The following is a 22,008-nucleotide window of genomic DNA, read 5'->3' on the forward strand; positions in this document are numbered from 1 at the left end:
TAGAAGTGGTGTCAAAAGTGTGTAGGGCCCTTAAATAACTGCGAGAACTATGTATTTACATGGTGTCCATACAAAGGGCAAGATGTTTTTTGAGGTCAATCCCCATTTCGTGAGCCTGAGGGGACCCTGACATGTTATGTGCCTTGAGATAAAACTCCTTGAGAGTCCTGGGTATATGTGATCAACTTCCCAATGCCTTCTGTTTCCTCATGTTCAGATCCTTTAGCGTCATTTCCACTGTTCGCCATTCACGCTTTGCTGGATCATACTCGCCGCTCACTTCAAATCGGCAAAACCCATGAGGCCCCTTAAGCCCAACTGGGCCCGAGATAAAGAAAGCTCCACGGCGAGCAGATCTTGGCGCTAAGGCCTCTTCATGGTTCAATCGTAATTTGAATGCCTGTGATGCCAAGTGCAGTTCTGACCCCGGGCCGAGGTCTGGTAAAGGTAACCGCTGTAATAAAGATATAACGGAGGATGGGTGGTAGTTGGTATTCTCGGTATTCAGCGGCATGTTTTCATTAAGTCCGTCTGCCAGAGGCGGTTGTAGCTTAGATTGATCGTTCTGGCCAATCCAGTTCGCGCTCTCGTCACCAGGCGCGGCAGAAGAATTATTCGGAAGACCAAAGCCATCCAGTGGCTCTCCTTCAGGGTTCCTGAAACGATCTAGTTGCCTTAGAAATAGTATCAAATACGCATCTCTGATTGCTAGAGCAACATGAATCGGTTTCATGAAGGTCTGTAATCTGTCACCTATCTCGGGGTCCATCGGCCTTGTCACCCATGATATATTGCCGTCTTTAACCTCCAAGCTGTCTACCGTCAATATAACATCCAAGCTTTTAGAATCAATAGTACATACCCAGATCGCACATATCCAGGAGGGGCACGGGTTGGAAACTGATGGACAAGCCAGAATCCTGTGAGGGAGAGAGGCTCCCCGAGTATATGTGTCATCTGCCTCCCCGCATGATTTAAGACAAGTTGGGCGAGTTCGTCTGGACTCGTAAGCGAATGATCTTGAACAATGATTGAAACAATTTCTCACCTCTCAGCCTCTGGAGCTTTTTGCGATCCTTGGATACTTTCACAAATTCTTGCCACTCTGGATCGGATGCAGCGTATAGCTCACCTTGTTGCAACCTAGACCAGGAAAGCGGTATGAACAGCGCACCCTCGTTTTCGACCTCTTTCCCGGTGATGTTACCGCTTCTCGAGGTTTGACCTGGGGCTGTCTCCAAGGATTTGGCCACAGGAGGAATATCCTCGTCATCGGTATCGTCGTCAAATCGTACCAGGACGAAGGTGCTCCAGAGGTGGAAGGCGGTGCCGTACAGAAGACATTTGGATATGAAGGACCTGCGGGATTCTGCGTCAGTCTGACCAAAGAAGCCTTGAGTTGGATTGAAATGGGTTTCCTTACCTAATCCAAGGCCGCCTAAATCTCACATGTCGCACATTTTCTGGTTTTGAGAAGTTGGAACGAGCGTGTGTAGGCCTAAAGAGGGACGAGCGCGCGAGAGGACTTCGAAGCAGATACCTGAGCCGGAGCATTGGGAAAAGCCAATCCCTGCAATGATTCTCACTAGAGTATCATCTCAATTCGGAAGAAGGGATGGACAAAATCCTTGAAGCCTGATATGCGCGAGGATTTGTGTTGCGAGATTGTCGATGGCGACGGACTACCTAGGCACTTTCGTCGATTATGTAACATGCGTTCGTTGCAGCCCCCGGGTTGGAAGCCTGTGGTCTAAATGCTACTATACATATACACCACAAAAATTTGTAGGCCTTCATATGATGAGCCCTTAGGACACACGAACAACATCTTCTGTTAGAAGTTAATAACATGTGTATTACATCTAGAGGTCATATAGTAAACGCATTCGCCAGAGCTTTTGTACCTGTGCATACAATGGATCACGTGATATCTTTGTGATATCTTATCGGGCGTCCCCCAAGTCGTCCACTACCAATTGGTATTGTGTCCTTGACTCCTCGCTGTCGTACCCAACAAAACTCTAGATACCCCTAGAGCAGGATCTTGATGTGGGCATCGCCACATCTGCCAAAATAGTCTTGCCTTACCTTCCGCCCTCCTGATCCTTCCAATATGCGCTGGGTGTCTGCCTTCCTTGCCCTGGGATTAACGGGTGCATTGCAAGCAACTGCGCTGGATGCTACGATCTTCACGTTTCCTCCCAAGGCTGCAACACCTTTAACTGATAATTCTCAACAACAAACAATATCAGAAGATGAGGCCCGGCTTATCTTGGAGCTTCGCATGAAGTCCTCTGTGGCATCAATCCTCGGAACTGTGAATGCAGACACTGTGAACCGATTGAATCAATTTGCTCAAGACGATCTCACTCTCTTTGGGGGAGCTACTGGGGATTCTGCTTCTAAAAAAAGCATTCTTGTTCTGGAAGGGGTCGATCACGAAGTTGGTAGGTGGAAGCGGACTCACAACTCGACTGGAAGCTCTAGCTAACGTCCGTGCAGCCCTAGTATTGCAAAAGGCCCAACCGAACCACCTCCGTATCCCACAAATTTCCTCGCCATTTATCGGTGATGACCTTCTGGAATCATTCATCGAAAGCAGTTCCACTGCGGAAGAAGACCGTGGACAGTTCTGTACATACTTCAACGGTGCTAGCAGGGCTGCATCATCGACATCCCAGGTAACAAAGCCGTCTTTTTATATTCCTCACGTTGCCACGCTAATCTTTCAATTATATTAGACTCCTAAAGACTGCTTATCCAAGGACCCCATGTTTGCTGATGGGTCTGATTTGCTTACCCGTGACTTCCTTACAACAGTTGATTCAGTGGAATCTTGGATAAGCAAGGATCACAAGGATTCAGCTTTGAAGTTATCCTTTAAGGTATCGAGCTTTCCCCTCTCTGGCTAGCGAACGATTTCTGATTTCACGTCACCAATTGCAGAAAGCCCCTAGTGATTCTCTTCTTGGAACCAAACTCCTAGAGACATTGCTTCTTCACTTATCCGAACTATCATCGGGAAGCAACACGGAAATCACGACGATCGTTCTACCCCCTGGTGTCAAATCAGAAGGATCCAGCCCCCGCGGCCCGAAGCAATCATTAACACCAGGCGCTGCGCAACAGAATGCCTTCAAGAGGTCGACCCCGCATTCCACCTCCCCGCTGCACTCAACCTTGGCGCCTGTCTGTCATGCTTCAAACTCATCCTGTGTCGAATCTACCAATGACTGTTCTGGGCACGGTTCCTGCTATCGAAAATACGGCTCAGGTGTTGAGGGAAGTGTAGGCAATTGTTATGCATGTCGATGCAAGGAAACTGTTGTTCAAAATAGCGATGGCACCACCAAGAAGATTCGGTGGGGTGGAGCGGCTTGCCAGAAAAGAGACATCAGCTCACCCTTCTTCCTTGTTGGAGGCATCAGTCTGCTTGCCATCGTTCTCGCTGGTAGTGCGATTGGAATGCTTTTCAGCATGGGCTCACAGGAGCTACCCAGTGTCATCAGCGCAGGTGTAGGAGGTCCTAAATCCCAGATGTGAGTATATGGAAAGCTATGTAGGTGTTAGAGGGTGTTTTTCTTTCTTTTGTCGTCTTTTTAGGGGGTCTGCCCTGGAGGGCTTCATGTTATTTACCTCAATCCCTCAGCCACTATGTATAAGCAAATTTACTTTTGTTCCTGATTATATTATACTCTCTCCTTGCGCTACATTGCATCAAGGAGAAACTTCCGTGCTTGGAAGGTTCAATAAATATAACAGTACATGCATACAAGGTGGCGCAGACTACATAGTCTAGGGGGCACACAGCTTCATCAAAGAATATGTTGTATAACATGTACAAAACAGTACCCAGTATGTATTCCGGTGTTGTGCACCCAGAGATATATAGACTTTCAATCAATGGGCAATCCATTCAGCCCGCTAAATGGACCAAGAATCAGGGGGAACCAGTGGCTGTCAATAGTACCATAGGACAAAGTTCCTCGTGGTAGAAGATAGCGTGAGAGGAAGACAGAGACAATTCATAAATATCCAACCGAAAGAAAAGGAAAAAAAAGGCGTCATGATCCATGTGCGCCCCGGTCCAGTCACGCAAAAATCGATAAATTACACATATCAAGTCAAGTCATAAACAAGGAAAATAAAACTCCAGCCAACATTCCAGATGTGGTAACGGTATAAGAGTGTGGTGCGGATTAGCCAAATCGTGAACGGGTATGAAAAAGAGAGGAGGGAGAGATCTGTCATGTGGTACCAGCTTCGACTTGACGAGGTGTGCGTCCTTCTGAAGGCAGAGGATCCACAGACGATGTCCCAACTTCAGGTGGTGTGCGCAATCTTCTTGGCGAAGAATGGAAGGGAAGGTGGCGGAGCCGATTGGGAATCAATCGAGACCAGGTAGATTGACCCGGGGGATGCGAGGCATGGACCGAGTCCCAAGGCTGATCGCGCCCATTCCGCACATGCTGTTCTCGCACTGGGGTTTCTCTTTCCTCTTGGGATGTAGGTTGAAATATCCGGCTAGGGAAGCCCATTTGAACCCATCCATTTCCCCTGCCACTATTCCAAGCAACTCGAGGAGGTCTGAGAATTTCATCCACGCCAGTCGCGTCCGTACGACGACCCTGGCGGTCTGTGGTGGACTGTGCTTCGGTCTGTGCACGGGGTTTAGGGACATAGTAATCGGCCTTACACAGCGGGCAACATGCCCTTCTGCTAGTCAGCCAGGGATCGACGCATGAGGCATGGAAAGCATGTCCACATATAAGTCCCCGAATATCATCATCGTCCTCGATGATATCTAGGCAAATCGCGCAAGAATCGCCAGGGTTGGGCAGAAGATCAGCGGGAACAGCGTTACGAATGTAGGCATCACCATCATGGTCGTCAAGATCAATGTTCATGTTTTCATTGGTCAAAGAATGTTGCCATTTCTCTTTCTGGATACCTGCATCAGTGCATTGCTGAGTAGAAGACATCCTGGATACTGTGGGACTCTTCTGCTCCAAAGTCTGCGCCGGAGGATCATCATGCAGTTCTTGAATATGGGTTTCTGATGTATCATTGGAATCCACACGTTCATGGCCCTTGGAGGATGGTATTGCTGCTGTGTGAACCCCGACCGCTGTTGTCACGATACCACTTTCACCCTTGAGGCTCTGTGGCCTGCTATTCGGGGTTGTGATACCTCCTTCTGTTGAAAGACCTTGGTTGGCACGAGATGATCTCCACACTTTGTACTTGACAAGTGGGAACCGCCCATTGACTTCATCCATCGTCATTAGCTTCTTCTCCCTTCTCCTGCGATGAGCACGTGGCATGGCGACTAAGTCTATGGGCTCTCCTACTTCCTCGCTGCGGAGCTGACGGTTTCGTTGGTTATATCGAAAGCAGTATTTAACTCCAACAATGATCCTAGACTAACTGTCAGATGTCACCCCTGAAACGCTTGAGAGCTGGCTTGCACAGAGGCAATTTGAAGCGACATACCATAGATTTGTGAACACAACACCGAACCCTAAAGCGACGAAGAACAATAATGGTGAGCTTGTAGCATTATTCGAGCCCGAGCCCTCTCCGCTGCTACTAGCAGTTGTGGTGGCAGCACTACTAGAGGCCGAGGTTGGCGTTGAAGACATTCCGACTCAAAGTCGATGTGAAAATAGCCGCACTGATCCCACTCGGAACGTGGCCACTTGATTATTGGAGTCTCAGTTGCCCCGAGGTTGATGCTTCATGCCTTGAATTGTGTGTACAGGGCAGCCCTGCATGTAGATTTCGGGGTTGACTCGAGCAGATTTAAGTCTAAGGTGACCAAAAGGTGGAATAGGGACGATCCGAGGGTGTGTATCCCATGCGATAGGATGAATGATTTGATTAGAGTTGATGGCCTATCATGGATGAGCGACCGTAAGTAGAGCACACAGAACTTCCTGCGAAGATGATGTGAAAGGTGAGAGTGGATCTCATATCATTATCAGCAATAGTAGAGGACACCTGAGGCGAAGAGAGCGAGAAAGAGGGAAAGTGGATCAGGGCAGGATGGAGCCCGGTTGATTTAAGGACGCATGCGGGACCGACACCTGAGGCTTGGAATCACGGGACTTTGTATTGTAAGTCGAAGATACCTCCGATTGACAGGGATTGAGAACTAAATCAGAGGTGTAGGGTACTTGTGCATTAACAGGGATGAGACAGGGTCTTTGCCCCCCCTTTTTTTCTTTCGATTTGGGGTAATTGTCGCACACGGATGCATCCATACAATCACCTTTAACGATCTAAACGTTCTTAGCAACACTAGGATGTCTGAATCTTTTTATTTGGTGCAAATACATTATCGGGTTAACACATATATATATGCCTGGCCACTCTCGAAATCTATATAAACCAATATACGGAGTAGGTACTCCCCACTGTACTCTAATTTGTATGCAAGGTAGTACACAGTGCATGAACCTCAAGTATATTGCGATTTATGAAATCTGTTTTAGTTCACTATCAGTTCTTAGAAGATTGTTAAAAATTGATATAGACTGAATTGAAGAGATGTTGATATACTGCCCTACATCATATATTATATATAGAGACGTTTGCATTTCACACCATTTTCACTATCTTCTCTATTTTCTACTTCTTTTCCCTCTAGTATGTATATAGACGTATTGTTTGCCCTAAAATGATATTATCCCTAAACAACGGTCACATGGCCGCTACACCGCTCCGTACCTGCCGCCCTTCACCTGTGAGGGACATCTATCACACACGTCCCTCTCAGCATATCTGAAACTCCATCTCACTATGGCCCAACCTAACCCAGTAGTTTTCTTTGATATCGCCCTTGGAGGTCAGTTCACTTATTTGCATGCTATGATGCCTACGGCATCTATGTAGTCCTTTAACATGACGAAGTCTCTGCTAAATATATTCAATACAGGCGAATCTCTAGGTCGAGTGAAAATGGAGTTGTTCGCCAATATAACTCCCCCGAACTGCAGAGAATTTCCGTCAATTCTGCACTGGCGAGAGCAAGAATCCCAAGGGACAGCCCCAGGGGTACAAGGGAAGCAAATTCCATCGAGTGGTATGTAATGAAGCTTCTTGAAGATCGATTTGGAACTAATGCTCGCTATAGATCAAAGATTTCATGATCCAGGGTGGAGATTTCATCAATGGCGATGGAACTGGGTCATGCACCATCTACGGCACCTCGAAATTTGCCGATGAAAATTTTACACTCACACATGACCGTCCCGGTTTATTAAGTATGGCTGTAAGTTTGAACATGCCATGACTGAGATATCTATCTAGACGAAAAAGGGACTCTTTACTGACCACAACAGAATTCGGGTCCAAATACCAATGGTTGCCAATTCTTTATAACAACCACGGCCACACCATTCTTGAACAACAAGCATGTGGTTTTCGGCCAGGTGATTGATGGGATGGATATCGTCAAAATGGTTGAACACACCCGGACCACTAAGGATAAGCCTAACCAAGATGTAACAATTGTGCAATGCGGAGAGATGTAATGATTGGAGACAACTACGTCCTACGGAAAGGCAATGGATGACATTGAATTATGGAAATATATCAATTTCATATGGCTTTAATAACCAGGATTTCTTTTTGATACTTCATAGTGGTTGGCACAGACGTGATATCATCCCCGAACAAAAAAAAAGACTTCGAATCTTGGTCTCAGATCTAGAGCTTAAACTTACTCAGATAGTCTGTAGCCAGTGAGATGGCCTCCTCGACCTTGTCAGGATTGGTACCGTTACCAATGGAAGTAGGACCCTTGCCTCCGGCTTTTCCTCCCACGGTCCCAGAGACGACGGCTGCCCACTCGCTTGCGGAAGCACCTTGGTCACTCAGTCCCTGTGTCAAAATCAGTATAAATATTCATAGACAACAATATTGACCATTGCTTTCCGAATCCAGTGGGGAAAAGATTAATGTGTTTGTCATGTTACTCACCTGAGAGATGTAACATCCGTGTGAAACACGACCCTGTTCCGAGTCGCCCGCCAAAACATAGACGCTCTTGCCCTGCAACTTTGATTTGACATGGTTGAGAGATTCACTGACAGCCTTGGCATTGGCAGAAATAGGAAGCTCAACCACAAGCCACGACTTGTCTTGATTCTCAGGAGCCTCAAAGTAGGAGTTTATGGTGTCGAGTGCTTTCTTCGATTCCAGTTTTTGTTGGGCCTTCTGGCCATCGAGGACCTGCTTATTGATCTTGGCAAAACGTTCACGGAACTTGGCCTTTACGACGGCGGAGATTGCGAGCTGGTTGAGATCCACCTGGATTTGCTTGGCCTCCTGTTCCTTCTTGGAGCCTAGAGGCAATGCATCCAGACCATCAAGGCGCTGTCCGAATTCTTCGGCAACCCGTTGCACCGCATGTGCATCCTCTCCAGTGACGGCAATGATGCGGCGAACTCCCTTGGCAATGCCACTCTCCTCCAGGATGATCAGATCCTTAATATCGCCTGTCTTCTGAACATGAGTTCCACCGCAGAACTCAATGCTGACTTCCTTCCAGCGAGGGTCCTTGATATTCTGCAAGATTTCCTCCAATTCCACACCGACAGAGACAACACGAACAGGATCGGGATAAGTCTCGCCAAATACGGCCCGAACGCCGGTGATTTGTTGCGCGGTGGCGAGCGGGAGGTCTTGGGAGTAAACAGTGCAGTTCTGTCGAATATATTCAGTCGCCTTGGCTTCGATCTTCTCGAGCTCGGCATCAGAGATTGCGCTCTTGTGGGAGAAGTCAAATCGAAGCTTCTCGGCGGCAACTAGGGAGCCCTTCTGGTCAATACCATCGCCTAGGATTTCCTTCAAAGCGAAATTCAGGATATGGGTTCCGGTGTGGTTATTCCGAATGGGCCAGCGTCGGAGCTCATCATACTCGCAAATGACAGAGTTGCCGACAGTGAATGATCCGTATTTCATAAAGCCGGTGTGGAGAACGTATCCAGCATAAGACTGTACATCGCCAACTTCAAGCTCTGCTTGTCCATCAATGATGATTTTGCCGGTATCATTTTCTTGACCACCCTGTTCGGCATAGAAATTCGTAGTGTCGAGAATGACGCCAATCTGCGCTCCCTCGGGAATATCGTCGGTGCTATTGTGGAAAGTTTTTCCGTGATAGATAGCCTTGACCTTGGAAGTGATGTTACCTCGGCCAAATTTGGGCGAATCATCCGTTTTTTGCACATCGTTCATTTTTTCCAGATTGCCTAGGTCGTGAACATCAAGCTTGACTGTGTCCTCAGCAGCCTTCTTCTGACCCTTGCTAGCTTCCTTCGCCTTCAAGCGAGCCTCTTCAAACTCGACGTCATCAATGCGGAGGCCACGTTCCTCAGCCATGATCCGGGTCAGGTCGACAGGGAAGCCGAAAGTGTCATATAGTCTCCAGACATCGGCACCATGGAGCATATCGGTGCCCTTAACCTTAGCCTGTTGGGCATATTGCTCAAATTGACGCTCACCTCTATCCAAGGTCTTGGCAAATGACAACTCTTCCTCGTCTAGGATTTCGATGACATCTTGCTGTTTGCGCTTGAGTTCAGGGAACATGTCGCCCAATTGATCCACAACAGTCGGCACTAGCTTAGCAAAGAAATTCCCGATATCGACCTGGAAATATTTCCGGGCATATCGAGCTCCTCGGCGTAGGACACGACGAATAACATAGCCACGGCCTTCGTTGTTGGGAACGACACCATCTGAGATAGCAAACATCAAAGTCCGCACGTGGTCTGCGATAACACGGTAAGCGGTGTCAATTCCATCAACATCATCGGCGCCAAATTTGCCACGGTATTCCCGGGCTCCGGTAGTATCCTGGATAGCCTGGAAGATCGGAGTGAAGACATCGGTATCGTAGTTGGAAGATTTGTCCTGGAGAATGGATACCAGTCTTTCGAAGCCCATTCCGGTGTCGACGTGTTTGTTGGGAAGCGGTCTCAAAGAGCTATCCGGCTCGCGGTTATATTGAATGAAGACGTTGTTCCAGATTTCCAGCACATTTGGGTCGTCCTCATTGACGAGGTGAGCAGCGTTGCGTCCACCGATCCGGTCATAGTGCACTTCACTGCAAGGTCCACATGGGCCTTGGTCACCCATTTCCCAGAAGTTGTCTTTCATATCCCCAGGAAGAATGTGAGATTCAGGAACGCCCACCGATTTCCATAGTTCCTTGGCTTCCAGATCCGGTTCCAATCCACCGGCTTCGTTGCCCTCGAAGTAAGTAACGTAGAGGCGATCGGGGTCTAGCCCGTAGACTTCCGTCAATAGGGTCCACGAATATGTGATAGCCTCTTTCTTAAAGTAGTCACCGAAACTCCAGTTGCCGAGCATCTCGAAGAAGGTCTGGTGACTTCGTTAGCACTTCTTCAAGTAAATGTCAGAAAAGGGGTTCGATACTGACGTGGTGATAGCTATCTTTGCCCACATCATCCAGATCCTGTTTCAGGTTAGCCAGTGTACCAAAACCCTTCTTAAGAACCCCGCTAGGGTTTACCAAGGCACACCCACGTTATGTTTTCCACCGGCACGGAGGCACTGTCCAATTGTATTAGCAACAGTTCCAATTCAAATGTTTCTTTGATAGTGAATATCCGATACCTTTTGCGAGTTCGTTGCGCGCTTCATCTTTCCAAACTCCGACGAGGCGTCAACAGTGCCCAGGAAGATGGACTTGAACTGGTTCATTCCTGCATTGGTGAAAAGAAGGGTCGGATCCGACAAAGGAGCGACGGGAGAGGAAGGGACTGTATCCAAGAAGGAATTCAAGTCAGTTCATGTCGTTGGCGGGGGTGGAGGGGTAGTGCAAAAAAAAAAAAAAGAATGGGCTCAACGCACCGAATGTGTGACCATTTTGTTTGAAATAATCTAAAAAGGTGTCTCGGACTCGCTGAGCGGTCCATTCCGAGCCGAGAGAAGTCATCCTGTCAAATTTGGGAGGGTTGGTTGACTGGGAGTGAACAAAGCGAGGGTAAAAGGGTCTGGGTTGATTTCTGCGAAAGAGATGAGTCAAGGCCCGTTCCCCGTTCGTCACCACCCCAGAAACCCGCATCGAGCAACGAATTGAACTTGACCCCAGTGCACCTAGGAAAAATCCAACCACTTATTTTTTTATTATCACACACTTTCAAATATTCGAGAGAAAGAGAGAGAGAGGAGATGACGGGTGAGGGAGGTCACGGGAAGAAGCGCCCGGCCCCAGATGACCCCGATGTCGCGCAACCGTTAACGAAAAGATTTGGAGGCCTACGACTAGGTAGGTTGATCTTGAGAGTGTGGAGGTTGTTAAGCTAACATATTTCTAGATAATCGCCTGCCAATCTCCGCTCGGGCCCAACTCAAGGGGCATATTCAGCAGCCTATCCATAATCAACATGACCACATTGACTATCACCCACATAACCAACTTAATCACGGGCATTCTGCCCCTGAGCCAATGCTCTTGGATGACACCAAGCATACAACTTACATTCACAACCTGGATCATGAATTAATCGAAGACGATTCTCCCGGTTTGGTCTTTTTACCATTCGCGGAGAAAGTCCTCTCAGTCCCTCAGTCCGTTCTATCCGACTCGAAATCTTCAGGGAAAGAACTCGTTCTTTATACGGAACCATCTTCCCTCACGGTTCCCCGGGAAAAAGATAATGTTCGAAAGGCAATTCTTGAATCTCGAGCTCGAGCACGAGCTAGAGAGAAGGTTACGGACAAGGATGAGAACTTGAAGGATGAGAAGGATGAAGATTTATACGATCCAATGGATATTGATTGAACGGTGAATACGGAGTACGGATGTATAAAATGGGTAATTAAGCTAATGAATTGTATAATGGTGTACCTTTGGGGGATTCAAACGTCTATAATGTATGTGTTAGTACCTCGGAATACATAGGAATACTATCAGCAGACCCGAAGGTACTTCTACGTTGGACATCTGTACTCCGTATGGAGTATGTAATATACCCTGTATTTGGTGAATAACCGGAACCACGTGACTCACCGCTAAAAAAATTTGGTTTTTTTTTTGTGGCTCCGACTAAATATGCACTCGGCTTGATAAAAAAATTTCCTCTCTCCCCCACCATCCCTCTTCCCATCCCTCCCTCAAAATCACATATACAAATTCATAATGGCCGATTCTGAGGTTTACGACGGTGCCGTCGGTATCGATCTCGGTACGTTCTAACCTCACTAAATTCGATCGCACAGTTGCTAATTGCATTTTTTTTGGTGTTTAGGTACCACCTACTCTTGCGTTGCCAACTACGAGGGCACCAATGTCGAGATCAGTACGCATATCCCCAAAATTCGATCTCTCTCTCTCAAATACTGACTGTTAAATCAGTTGCCAACGACCAGGGTAGCTACACCACTCCCTCCTTCGTCTCCTTCACCGACAAGGAGCGTCTCATTGGTGATGCCGCCAAGAACCAGGCCGCTATGAACCCTGCCAACACTGTCTTCGATATCAAGTGAGTTCTCAAAAAAAAAAATTTCTTTGCGCTTATCAATTCAAGATTGCGCATTCTCCACAATTCCAAATTGGTTCTAACACAAGTTGAATAGGCGTCTGATCGGTCGCCGCTTTGATGACCCCATCGTCAAGAAGGATGTTGAGTCCTGGCCCTTCAAGGTCATCGACCAGGGTGGCAACCCCGTTGTCCAGGTCGAGTACCTCAACGAGACCAAGGTCTTCTCTCCCCAGGAGATCTCCTCCATGGTCCTCATGAAGGTATGGATATGTAGACATAGTATCTGTGGAATTCTTTTACTGACTACTTGAAACAGATGAAGGAGGTTGCTGAGACCAAGCTCGGCAAGAAGGTTGAGAAGGCTGTCATCACTGTGCCCGCCTACTTCAACGACAACCAGCGTCAGGCTACCAAGGATGCTGGTGCCATCGCTGGCCTCAACGTTCTCCGTATCATCAACGAGCCTACTGCTGCCGCTATCGCCTACGGTCTCGGTGCTGGCAAGTCTGAGAAGGAGCGCAACGTCCTCATCTACGATCTCGGTGGTGGTACCTTCGATGTCTCCCTGCTCAACATCCAGGGTGGTGTCTTCACTGTCAAGGCCACCGCTGGTGACACTCACCTTGGTGGTCAGGATTTCGATACTAACCTCCTTGACCACTTCAAGAAGGAGTTCCAGCGCAAGACTGGCAAGGATATCTCCGGTGATGCTCGCGCTCTCCGTCGTCTCCGCACTGCTTGCGAGCGTGCTAAGCGTACCCTGTCCAACGCTACCCAGACCACCGTTGAGATTGACTCTCTCTTCGACGGTGAGGACCTTAACTCCTCCATCACTCGTGCCCGTTTCGAGGACCTTAACGCCAAGGCTTTCAACGGTACCCTCGAGCCCGTCCAGCAGGTCCTCAAGGACTCTGGCATCCCTAAGAGCAAGGTTGACGAGATTGTCCTTGTTGGTGGTTCCACCCGTATTCCTCGCATCCAGAAGCTCCTGAGCGACTTCTTCGATGGCAAGAAGCTCGAGAAGGTAAGACAGTACTACCTGATTTTAACGACAAAACTAGTTACTTACATTTTTTCTTATAGAGCATCAACCCCGATGAGGCTGTTGCCTACGGTGCTGCCGTCCAGGCCGGTATCCTCTCCGGCAAGGCCACCTCCGCCGAGACCGCTGACCTGCTCCTTCTCGACGTTGTTCCCCTTTCCCTTGGTGTTGCCATGGAGGGTAACATCTTCGCCCCCGTTGTCCCCCGTGGCCAGACCGTCCCCACCATTAAGAAGCGTACCTTCACCACTGTTGTCGACAACCAGAGCACTGTCCAGTTCCCCGTCTACCAGGGTGAGCGTACCAACTGTGCTGACAACACCTCCCTGGGCGAGTTCACTCTTGCTCCCCTTCCTCCCATGCGCGCCGGTGAGGCCGCTCTCGAGTGTGTCTTCGAGGTTGATGTCAACGGTATCCTGAAGGTCACCGCCACTGAGAAGACCTCCGGCCGCACTGCCAACATCACCATCTCCAACGCTGTTGGCAAGCTTTCCAGCGCCGAGATCGACCAGATGGTTGACGGTATGTTTCTCCTGTCCAATGTTACTCTCTTTTCTTACTATGTGCTGACTTCATGATTTCCAGATGCTGCCAAGTTCAAGACCTCCGATGAGGCCTTCACCAAGCGCTTCGAGTCCCGCCAGCAGCTCGAGTCTTACATCTCCCGTGTTGAGGAGATCGTCTCCGACCCCAGCATGTCCATGAAGCTCAAGCGTGGCAACAAGGAGCGCATTGAGTCCGCTCTCAGCGACGCCATGGCCCAGCTCGAGGTTGAGGACTCCACCCCCGAGGACCTCAAGAAGAAGGAGCTTGCTCTCAAGCGTCTGATCACCAAGGCCATGGCCACACGGTAAATGCATACATGGGAAGGCATGAACATAGACTTATGGCCAACGAATTTTCCTTTTTCCCGGGACTCTGCTTCTCAGGGAATCTGCACCATGTAGACCTTGGGCAGAGTTGGTCTCTGTCACGCTTTGTTTATGAAGCCGGGCAACTTGGGCGCAGTTTTCTTTTCTTGAAAAGTATGATTTGTTTTGTTTTTTGTAGACGAAGTTCGCCATCTGCAATTTAATGACATTGTGATGATTTCCTCTCAAAAGTAAGACTTCGTAAGCTTGGTAGTTTCTAGTGTGTGTTTTTTGGCCGTGAGGCGGAAGGGCGGGTAATGTAAGACAGACTTCTGAACTTCTGCGCCTCCGCTCTTGAACATATTACATCAACCACTTCCACCATGCAACGCATTATAACTCAATCCCTCCGCTCCGTTAGCCCTCGCCTTGTTGCACATCCTCAAGGAACTCAGGCGCTTCGACCTTTATGTCTCCTTCCCCGAACCCCGCGCGCTCTTCCTCTGAACAGGCGTGAGTTTGCCAACTCGCCTGCCCTATACAAGAAGAAGGAAAAGGCCAAGAAAGCTTCTGCTTCTGCTTCCGAGCCAGAGGAGACCTCTGGTGCACCTTTGGAAGATCCCTTTGATCTTTCCCAGTTACACAATGGCATCTCCACAGCTGTCGCTCGGCTAAAAGATGATCTGTCCAAGCTTCGCGCAGGAGGGCGGTTCAACACCGCAGTTTTAGAAAGCTTGAGGGTCCACCTGAGCAAAGACACCAAAGACTCGGTCAAATTGGGAGATCTCGCGCAGGTTGTGCCCAAGGGAGGACGCATGGTCACTCTTTTGGCGGCCGAAGAGGATGTAAGTTCAAGATGCTCGATTTTCCTTTGTGGTTGCAGCATGCAGACTGCCTTTGCTCTCCCTATGAATACGTGCTAATAAAATTTACGCAGCACTTGAAACCTCTTACTTCAGCGATCGTCTCCTCAAACCTCTCCTTGACCCCTCAGCCTGATCCGCATAACGCCCTCCAGCTCAACATTCCTATCCCACCACCTACAAAAGAATCTCGGGATAAGAACATTCAAGCTGCGAAGCACGCATTCGAAAGAGCTGCCGGTGTGGTACGTGACTCTAGGGGTGCCATGCATAAACGTCTCCAGGATATGCAGAAGAAGAAATTAGCTCGGCCAGATGACGTGCGTAAAGCTCACGATCAGATGGAGAAGGTTACAGAACAGGGCCAAAAGGAGGTGAAGGATGCATTCGAAGCAGCCAAGAAGACATTGGAACAGGTATAAGAATCCCAACTGGCAAGCCAAGGAAAGATTATGAGGAAACTAGAGCCTATGGTAATGGGCATTTGTAAAATAAAACTTTGTATATCTAGGTACAGACAAAGGCATAATCGGGGAAGATATAGGGTAAAAATAAAGGAAAATGAACCCGATCAATGAAACAGATATAATACAAATCACTTCTAGCACTAGTTCACATATCCCTAGGCACTCTTGGTCTTGGTGTTGCGGCCAGCAGAGACAAGAGATTCAATCTTGGCCATGAACTGTGCAGTCTTACCGGTTGTCTGGTAAGTAGCATTGTTCCTGAGGTTCTTCGACACCTCTCCCAATACCGCATGTCCATCTTTCCCGGTTTCAGACGCGGGGTATTTACCCTGAACGAAGGTTTCTATGAGAGACTTGGTGGTCTTTGCGTCGATGGGGCTAAACTCGACATTCCGAGGCTCCACAAGGTCACCCTTGCGCTGTGAAATTCGATCGGCACGAAGCTGAGCCAATCGCTTGGTCTCTTCCAAAGCCTCGGCCTTCTCATTTTCGCTGGTGAAGAGAACGTTCTGGCCCTTCCACAGGCGTCTTCCAAGCTCATAGGGCGGGATATAGCCATCGGAAACGCGGCCGCTGAGGGTGGAAAGCTTCTCATAGACGGCAGCCGAGCGCGAGTTCACATCTGTGGGAATTGAAGGCCACGTCTTTTTCAAAGTAGAGTAATTGATCTCCTGGGGCTCGTAGCGAATCGGGGTTGGCCGGGATTTGATAATTTGTTCTTCCAGAACTTGGTCGATAGCCGCTCCTTCGGCCTCCTCGCCATCGTCATTCTCGGAAGTTTTGGCGCTCCTGCGTGGGCCATTTCGGTTACCCTTAGCACCCTTGACACCTTTGGCACCTTTGGCGGAGGGTTTGGGTTTGCGATTTTGGGATTGATCGCCGCCACGAATGTTGCGTGATCTCGGGCTGCGGATAATCTTAGACTGCTCTCCACCGCTAGCTCGTGCCGCCGCAAAGGATCTAGCGTCAATCACTCGAGGAGGACGAGATTGATACTGGTTGGTGCGAGCTGAGGGGCTGGTGGAATTGCGAGCTGGGGAAGCATTGGGACTGCGAGGCGGGGCATTGGGATCGCGAGGCTTGTAGGACATAAAATTGCCCGATGAAGGGCGGGTATTGGGTTTCCGGTTGTCTGATTGGCGTCTGTTAGAATCGAAACTCCCAATAACCCAAACATTTTGAGGCGCAGTTTCACAAATGCATTTATCTTGCTCAATGCCTGCTTGCCTTGGATGTACCTACCGGATGGCTTGTCTTGACCTTCGTCGGCTACTGTACGGGTACAGGAGAACTGGCGAGCCGGGGTCGAAAGACCAATTTTCGTCCGTTCGCAGTGCAGAGAAATCTGCCTCAGCTGTGGCCGAAACATCTTGTGTTATGAATGGACCAGGTCGTATCCCTGGAACGTTTTGGTACAGAGACTCGATGCTGTTCGGCGTGGAAAGATTGGATGAAGAATTGCAGTCACGTGAGGCACCGCCTTCCGGCCGCTCAAGTAAACACGGCCCATAGTCAACTTGAAAGTCTTCATTCATTTAATATCTCGTGACTGCCAAAATGCTTCGTCGAAAGCCAACAGCTATTGCTATTACCTCGGAGGATATTGCCGCCTTTGAAGAAGCCAGACTTCGCAAACTGTCTGAAGAAAACAAACACCCGGAACAACACGCAAAGGCGACCTCCAATGTCAAGCTTGACCCCAGCGATGAGTTGAAACCACTTCCAGGAGACAAAGCTAGGATTGTCCGGAGCCGTGAAGAAAGAATAGGCATTAGTCGACGTGGTTGATTGTCTACACCGCGACTTCGAGCCCCAGATCACCGTTGCATGTTGGAATGACTTATTCTACGCTGCAACACTTCAACGTGAGGTACATGACCCAATCGTGATATGCTCGCATGTGTTTCTTGATCCTTGGATCACTTGGATCTCTCTATTGGGTCATATCATTCATCATTGACAAGAAACGAATAGTGCAGGATCTTCGGCGATGAAGACCTGACACCCGTCTCATACATCACACATCATACACCCCACCCTCGTGTGACAGTGGGTGATCGAACAGTCATAGAGTGTGGCGCTATTTGAGCACCAAATGATCACAGACGACATTGATAGGGCATGGGGTTTCCTCTGCCAATGTCTACCAACACACTAGCATATCCCGCCATTTGTCCCATGGCGACCCATTCGCAGAACGGCGATGTAACACTACGGAAGCGAAGTGGCACATTTGAAATATCTTCTTGGCAAAACAGAAAACAATGTACACTACTTTGCTATCTCTCGGGCATCTCAACAAGAACCGACCCTCTCAGCGACCTCTCTCTATTGACATATTGCGAGATTTTTGTTCTGATCAGAGACTGTAACTTAGAAAGGACATAGAGCAACAAATATATTGAAGAGCGAGAGCAAATTGAGGATCCCTTTAGTATAGACCAAGCAATATATTACCACCGCTCTACCAAAATGCCCAACAATCTGAATATTATATTTTCCACAACTGTCAATTCTTCTCTAGATTTAATCTACCAAAGAGGACCAATTAAAACAAGTTTATGATGTACAGCAGGATTCATGCATCAACTATCATTCCAGCCCGGCTGGTCAGAGACGTCATGTCATGATGGTTGGATGTCTCTGCCCTCCAGTTTTCCCTCGTTGAGCCATGCTTATGTCTTCCGGTGGTCGTAATGTAAGAAGAAAACGAGGAAATATTTCACGAAAGAAAGAGAATAGGAATATAGAGTGACAATAGCACAGCTGTTGGTTTCAGAGTTCAACGAGAATGGGTGCCAGAGAGAGTTCAAGAACCAGCAGGCCAAAGAGAGGAGGAAATCGGGCGACCGAATGAGATGGAATCAAGGTCGTAGATGATTCTGGTATTTGTGCGTCTCATCCTCTTTGACGCTTAGACATATGGTCGGGGCCCGGATCAACTGGGTAATTCCATCGCCGTTTCGTCCCTTGTGGATCGTACACACTAGCAACACTTTGCTGCCATTCTCGTGCCGAGAATACAACTGGAGGTGCTTGGAACTGTGGAGGGGAGAGAGACTGGGTAGACGTGACGGAGGGCACTTTGTTGGGTGTCTCGTACTGGACGGGGTATTGGGGATTCATAACGCTTTGTACACCTGGTACTGAGGTATTTATAGGCATCGGCGGGGAGTTTGCGCTGACAGTAGCGGGGTTCACAGAAAAGGCCATGTCCCATTGACTGGAGTGGAATATTAGTAAGAGACCAAGTGGGAGCCGACTGGTTAGGATAAGTGGATCATGTACGTACGTGATGATTCGGGTCGGATCCCAGTGGTGTTCATCCACCGGAGGGGCTTCCAGAGGATGAGTTGCTGGAGGCTGATGGGGAACCATCCCAAGAGATTGTATCTGAGAAGATGTGTCGGACTTCGAGTCTTCAGCACCAGTCGAAATGGGAGGAGTTACTGGGTTGTAACGCACTCTGGATTGGACTTGATTCAAGTGTGGATGGTAGTGCGCATCCATAGGTGGACTGGGCTGATAGGGCTCCGACGGACTCCCGTATGGGAAGCTGGGCTTCAACTCAAAAGGACGATGCATGTCGGCGGAGAAAGCCAGTCTTAATGAATCGATTTGAGCTTGAATCTCGGGCATGGGCCAGGCGGTAGAGCACGTCTCGAGAATTCGCATGTGACGGGTGAAGAATTCACGGGCATCTGAATTAAACTCAGGGTCGGGGGAGGTGATTGCAATCTGCTCATATTAGGATTGCCTTGATTCCAAATACTCCCATACGTTGTGGAATGCTTACCAGGTGTAGCATCGTACAAGTCAATATACAATATATAGCAAAATTGATGCCTCTTTGCATATAGAGTAGACCAGATAGCCCGAATCTTTGCAGGATGGCTTCTTGTAGTCGACAGAGGCTTTTTGCCGAGGAGTAGCACAGTGACATATGGATCTTCCATTCACCGCCGGCTGCAAAAGACTGAGAAGCGAAAAGTTGAGGGCGATGTAGCATGATAATGGCGAGGTGGCAATGAGAATGCATATTTCCCACAAAATGAGATGGAAGCCACGGCGGAGAGCCATCAGCAGGATAAGTGACCTGTAGGTCTGGAGGAAGGCTGTGAAGCCAATCTGTGAAAAGCGGGTTGATTTGCACAAATCTGGCATCTGCACCCCAGTCCTTTTGCTTCTTGACTTTGTGATAGATATCTGTGATGATGCGAATGTGGTGTGCGTTGCGAATAAAATATGCGTATTGTCTTGAACGGTCGATCTCGTAATGATCGAGACCTCTGATATCTAGCGTCGGGCGCATGTCTACTGTTTGAGGATCGACCCCATAATCCGAACGGCCTACTTTGATCAGAAGCCGGTTGAATGAATTGAATAGACCAGAGAGAATAGACTTACCTTGTGGCCCACCAATCATCACCTCAACCACCATTAGAGCCTGCCACACTCTGGTGTGCACCAAGCATTCAATCGGACTGAGTCCACACGGCTTGCCTTCAGCGTGACTGCTGTAATGTTCATGAATGTCCAAATCTTTCGCCATTGAGACAATAGTCTTGACAGTCTGCCACGACCGATAATAGTACCCTTTCTTTGGCAGAGATTCCCTTGCTTTTAGTAGCAGGAGTAATGCCTGGATAGTACTCAGGCGTGGTACATCCATAAAGCTGGTCTCATGCCCTGCAAGATGTCAGCTGTTGGAGGAGGCTAGATGAGTGTTCAGGGTCGACTCACTATTGGCCAAGGCAAGCCACTGAGCGCCCTCTGAAGGCTCATCAGATAAACGGCCCGCGCAGGCAAAAAGGGCCTCGAGAAGAAGGGGAGAGATAGAACGGCGATCATGCTGCCATTGATAATACAAATGGGCACGAGATATGACAGGAACATATGGGTGTATCTCATCGAAATAGATTTTGAAATAGGCCATTACGTCGTCTTCAGCAGGCATGAGCTCAGGGGGAATTCGAATCGTCGCGCCCGATCCGGTTCTGAGAGGGGGTAACTGCTCCTCGCTCTCGTCCTGCACAGGGGCGTCGGGCTCAATTCGATCTGTGCGTTGTCTTCTAATGTACGGAGCTATTGAGGGGGCGTAGTGTTAGCCATCAATCGCCGGGAAATCCGTAGAAGAACAATGTGTCATACCGATCCCACTCTCGTCAATCTTTAACTCCCCAAGTACATCACTGAGGTTTTCTGCATGCTCGTTATCGGCATAGACATTCCGATCTGATCCCATAGATGGAGTTTGTGGCGCAGGATACATCTGAGGCTGTTGGAAATTTTGGTGTGACATTGCCATTTGTGGCGACTGAAGATCGTTATAGATGCCGGATTGAGCCTGAGCAGGGACGAATTGAGAATACATGCCCATTTGATCATACGAGGGGATAGTGTTCATGGTGGCTTGGCTGTGGTCCCTGTAAGCCGGGGGCGCTGGAAATGTATGAGAGCCCTCGTCTGCGTTGGATGGTCCTCCGGTCTCTAGAGTAGACTCGCTCTGGCCATCAGGGAGAAAGTCTCCATCTTGCCCAATGGTCGGAGGGACGCAGACCAGCTTTAGACGAGTGCATGCAGAGCAAGGCCACGTATTTGTCGTGGCTGCGTCGCACTTGATTTTCCTTTTCCGGCAACCATTACAGGCTCGCATCACTAAACGTCAGGCTTATTAGTATTTGTTGACTTGTGATGGACAGCTTTCCCTACCCTTCAGCCTCTTGTGTCGGTTATGCTCATCAACGAATACATAGTCTACATTGATGAATCGTTAGTTTCCAATGCAACATGCAATAAGCCGGTCCTTAGAAACATACTTTTCTGGCCTTCTCTCGGGGGACCCGCTGGGGGCGCAAACGAATAACCCTGCATGCTTGTCTGTTTGATAACAGGCGGGGTTGGCAAACGGTGTCAAGTACGACGGTAGCGATAAGTCAAACCGGGACTATCAGGGTATCAAGGCAATAAAAGGTCCGTGCTAGCTCTATCCACAAGGACCTGCCTCGGGAAATTGAAGGAGGTTTGCCGGTGTGTGAGAGAGAAGGCGGAGGCCGAATCTCGCCCCGCGAGATGGGACTTTGTCGCGAGTGATCCAACTGTGCCCAGAGAGACTAACTCCAGGTTGTCCTATTAATGCGATCGACTTGCCGAGGCTCCGCGAAAATTGATCGACAGAGGTCGCAAAAGACCCGAGACGTGTAACGTTGTGAAGCTGTTGGGAGATTTTGTGATCTCGGCCAACTGAATATAATGTATATCAAATGC

The 22,008-nt window shown here is 48.8% G+C and overlaps 11 protein-coding genes across 11 annotated transcripts; 6 read left to right on the forward strand and 5 right to left on the reverse strand.

The window, feature by feature from the left end:
- Positions 1-181: 181 nt before the first annotated feature.
- N7500_001909 (uncharacterized protein) lies at positions 182-1,554 on the reverse strand (the record flags this gene model as incomplete). Its single annotated transcript, XM_056673055.1, has 4 exons — positions 182-812; positions 863-998; positions 1,049-1,359; positions 1,424-1,554. 4 exons carry the CDS (start codon positions 1,552-1,554, stop codon positions 182-184), a joined length of 1,209 nt encoding a protein of 402 aa, XP_056536574.1.
- A 559-nt stretch (positions 1,555-2,113) lies between these two features.
- Positions 2,114-3,543, forward strand: N7500_001910 (DUF3844 domain-containing protein; the record flags this gene model as incomplete). Its single annotated transcript, XM_056673056.1, has 4 exons — positions 2,114-2,447; positions 2,503-2,681; positions 2,742-2,885; positions 2,947-3,543. The coding sequence occupies 4 exons, from the start codon at positions 2,114-2,116 to the stop codon at positions 3,541-3,543; spliced, it is 1,254 nt and encodes a 417-aa protein (XP_056536575.1).
- Positions 3,544-4,247: 704 nt separating this feature from the next.
- N7500_001911 (E3 ubiquitin-protein ligase RNF103) lies at positions 4,248-5,642 on the reverse strand (the record flags this gene model as incomplete). Its single annotated transcript, XM_056673057.1, has 2 exons — positions 4,248-5,418; positions 5,494-5,642. The coding sequence occupies 2 exons, from the start codon at positions 5,640-5,642 to the stop codon at positions 4,248-4,250; spliced, it is 1,320 nt and encodes a 439-aa protein (XP_056536576.1).
- A 1,159-nt stretch (positions 5,643-6,801) lies between these two features.
- Positions 6,802-7,535, forward strand: cyp3 (putative peptidyl-prolyl cis-trans isomerase; the record flags this gene model as incomplete). The annotated part of the gene is made up of 4 exons (XM_056673058.1): positions 6,802-6,847; positions 6,999-7,084; positions 7,136-7,273; positions 7,344-7,535. 4 exons carry the CDS (start codon positions 6,802-6,804, stop codon positions 7,533-7,535), a joined length of 462 nt encoding a protein of 153 aa, XP_056536577.1.
- Positions 7,536-7,710: 175 nt separating this feature from the next.
- N7500_001913 (alanine--tRNA ligase) lies at positions 7,711-11,098 on the reverse strand (the record flags this gene model as incomplete). Its single annotated transcript, XM_056673059.1, has 6 exons — positions 7,711-7,884; positions 7,984-10,392; positions 10,451-10,486; positions 10,558-10,584; positions 10,648-10,793; positions 10,885-11,098. The coding sequence occupies 6 exons, from the start codon at positions 11,096-11,098 to the stop codon at positions 7,711-7,713; spliced, it is 3,006 nt and encodes a 1,001-aa protein (XP_056536578.1).
- A 107-nt stretch (positions 11,099-11,205) lies between these two features.
- Positions 11,206-11,818, forward strand: N7500_001914 (uncharacterized protein; the record flags this gene model as incomplete). Its single annotated transcript, XM_056673060.1, has 2 exons — positions 11,206-11,302; positions 11,352-11,818. 2 exons carry the CDS (start codon positions 11,206-11,208, stop codon positions 11,816-11,818), a joined length of 564 nt encoding a protein of 187 aa, XP_056536579.1.
- Positions 11,819-12,175: 357 nt separating this feature from the next.
- hscA (putative Hsp70 chaperone (HscA)) lies at positions 12,176-14,414 on the forward strand (the record flags this gene model as incomplete). The annotated part of the gene is made up of 7 exons (XM_056673061.1): positions 12,176-12,221; positions 12,285-12,335; positions 12,392-12,518; positions 12,613-12,778; positions 12,835-13,542; positions 13,602-14,082; positions 14,146-14,414. The coding sequence occupies 7 exons, from the start codon at positions 12,176-12,178 to the stop codon at positions 14,412-14,414; spliced, it is 1,848 nt and encodes a 615-aa protein (XP_056536580.1).
- A 380-nt stretch (positions 14,415-14,794) lies between these two features.
- Positions 14,795-15,696, forward strand: N7500_001916 (ribosome-recycling factor; the record flags this gene model as incomplete). The annotated part of the gene is made up of 2 exons (XM_056673062.1): positions 14,795-15,256; positions 15,349-15,696. 2 exons carry the CDS (start codon positions 14,795-14,797, stop codon positions 15,694-15,696), a joined length of 810 nt encoding a protein of 269 aa, XP_056536581.1.
- A 200-nt stretch (positions 15,697-15,896) lies between these two features.
- N7500_001917 (uncharacterized protein) lies at positions 15,897-17,110 on the reverse strand (the record flags this gene model as incomplete). Its single annotated transcript, XM_056673063.1, has 2 exons — positions 15,897-16,873; positions 16,984-17,110. The coding sequence occupies 2 exons, from the start codon at positions 17,108-17,110 to the stop codon at positions 15,897-15,899; spliced, it is 1,104 nt and encodes a 367-aa protein (XP_056536582.1).
- A 188-nt stretch (positions 17,111-17,298) lies between these two features.
- On the forward strand, positions 17,299-17,529 carry N7500_001918 (CDC26 family anaphase-promoting complex subunit; the record flags this gene model as incomplete). Its single annotated transcript, XM_056673064.1, has 1 exon — positions 17,299-17,529. The coding sequence occupies one exon, from the start codon at positions 17,299-17,301 to the stop codon at positions 17,527-17,529; it is 231 nt and encodes a 76-aa protein (XP_056536583.1).
- A 1,110-nt stretch (positions 17,530-18,639) lies between these two features.
- N7500_001919 (Zn(II)2Cys6 transcription factor) lies at positions 18,640-21,615 on the reverse strand (the record flags this gene model as incomplete). Its single annotated transcript, XM_056673065.1, has 8 exons — positions 18,640-18,964; positions 19,034-19,479; positions 19,538-20,091; positions 20,149-20,430; positions 20,485-20,826; positions 20,893-21,399; positions 21,454-21,498; positions 21,561-21,615. 8 exons carry the CDS (start codon positions 21,613-21,615, stop codon positions 18,640-18,642), a joined length of 2,556 nt encoding a protein of 851 aa, XP_056536584.1.
- Positions 21,616-22,008: the final 393 nt, after the last annotated feature.

This window comes from Penicillium coprophilum, assembly GCF_028826855.1.
Source record: "Penicillium coprophilum strain IBT 35676 chromosome Unknown utg000002l_segment0_segment0, whole genome shotgun sequence".
NCBI lineage: Eukaryota > Fungi > Ascomycota > Eurotiomycetes > Eurotiales > Aspergillaceae > Penicillium > Penicillium coprophilum.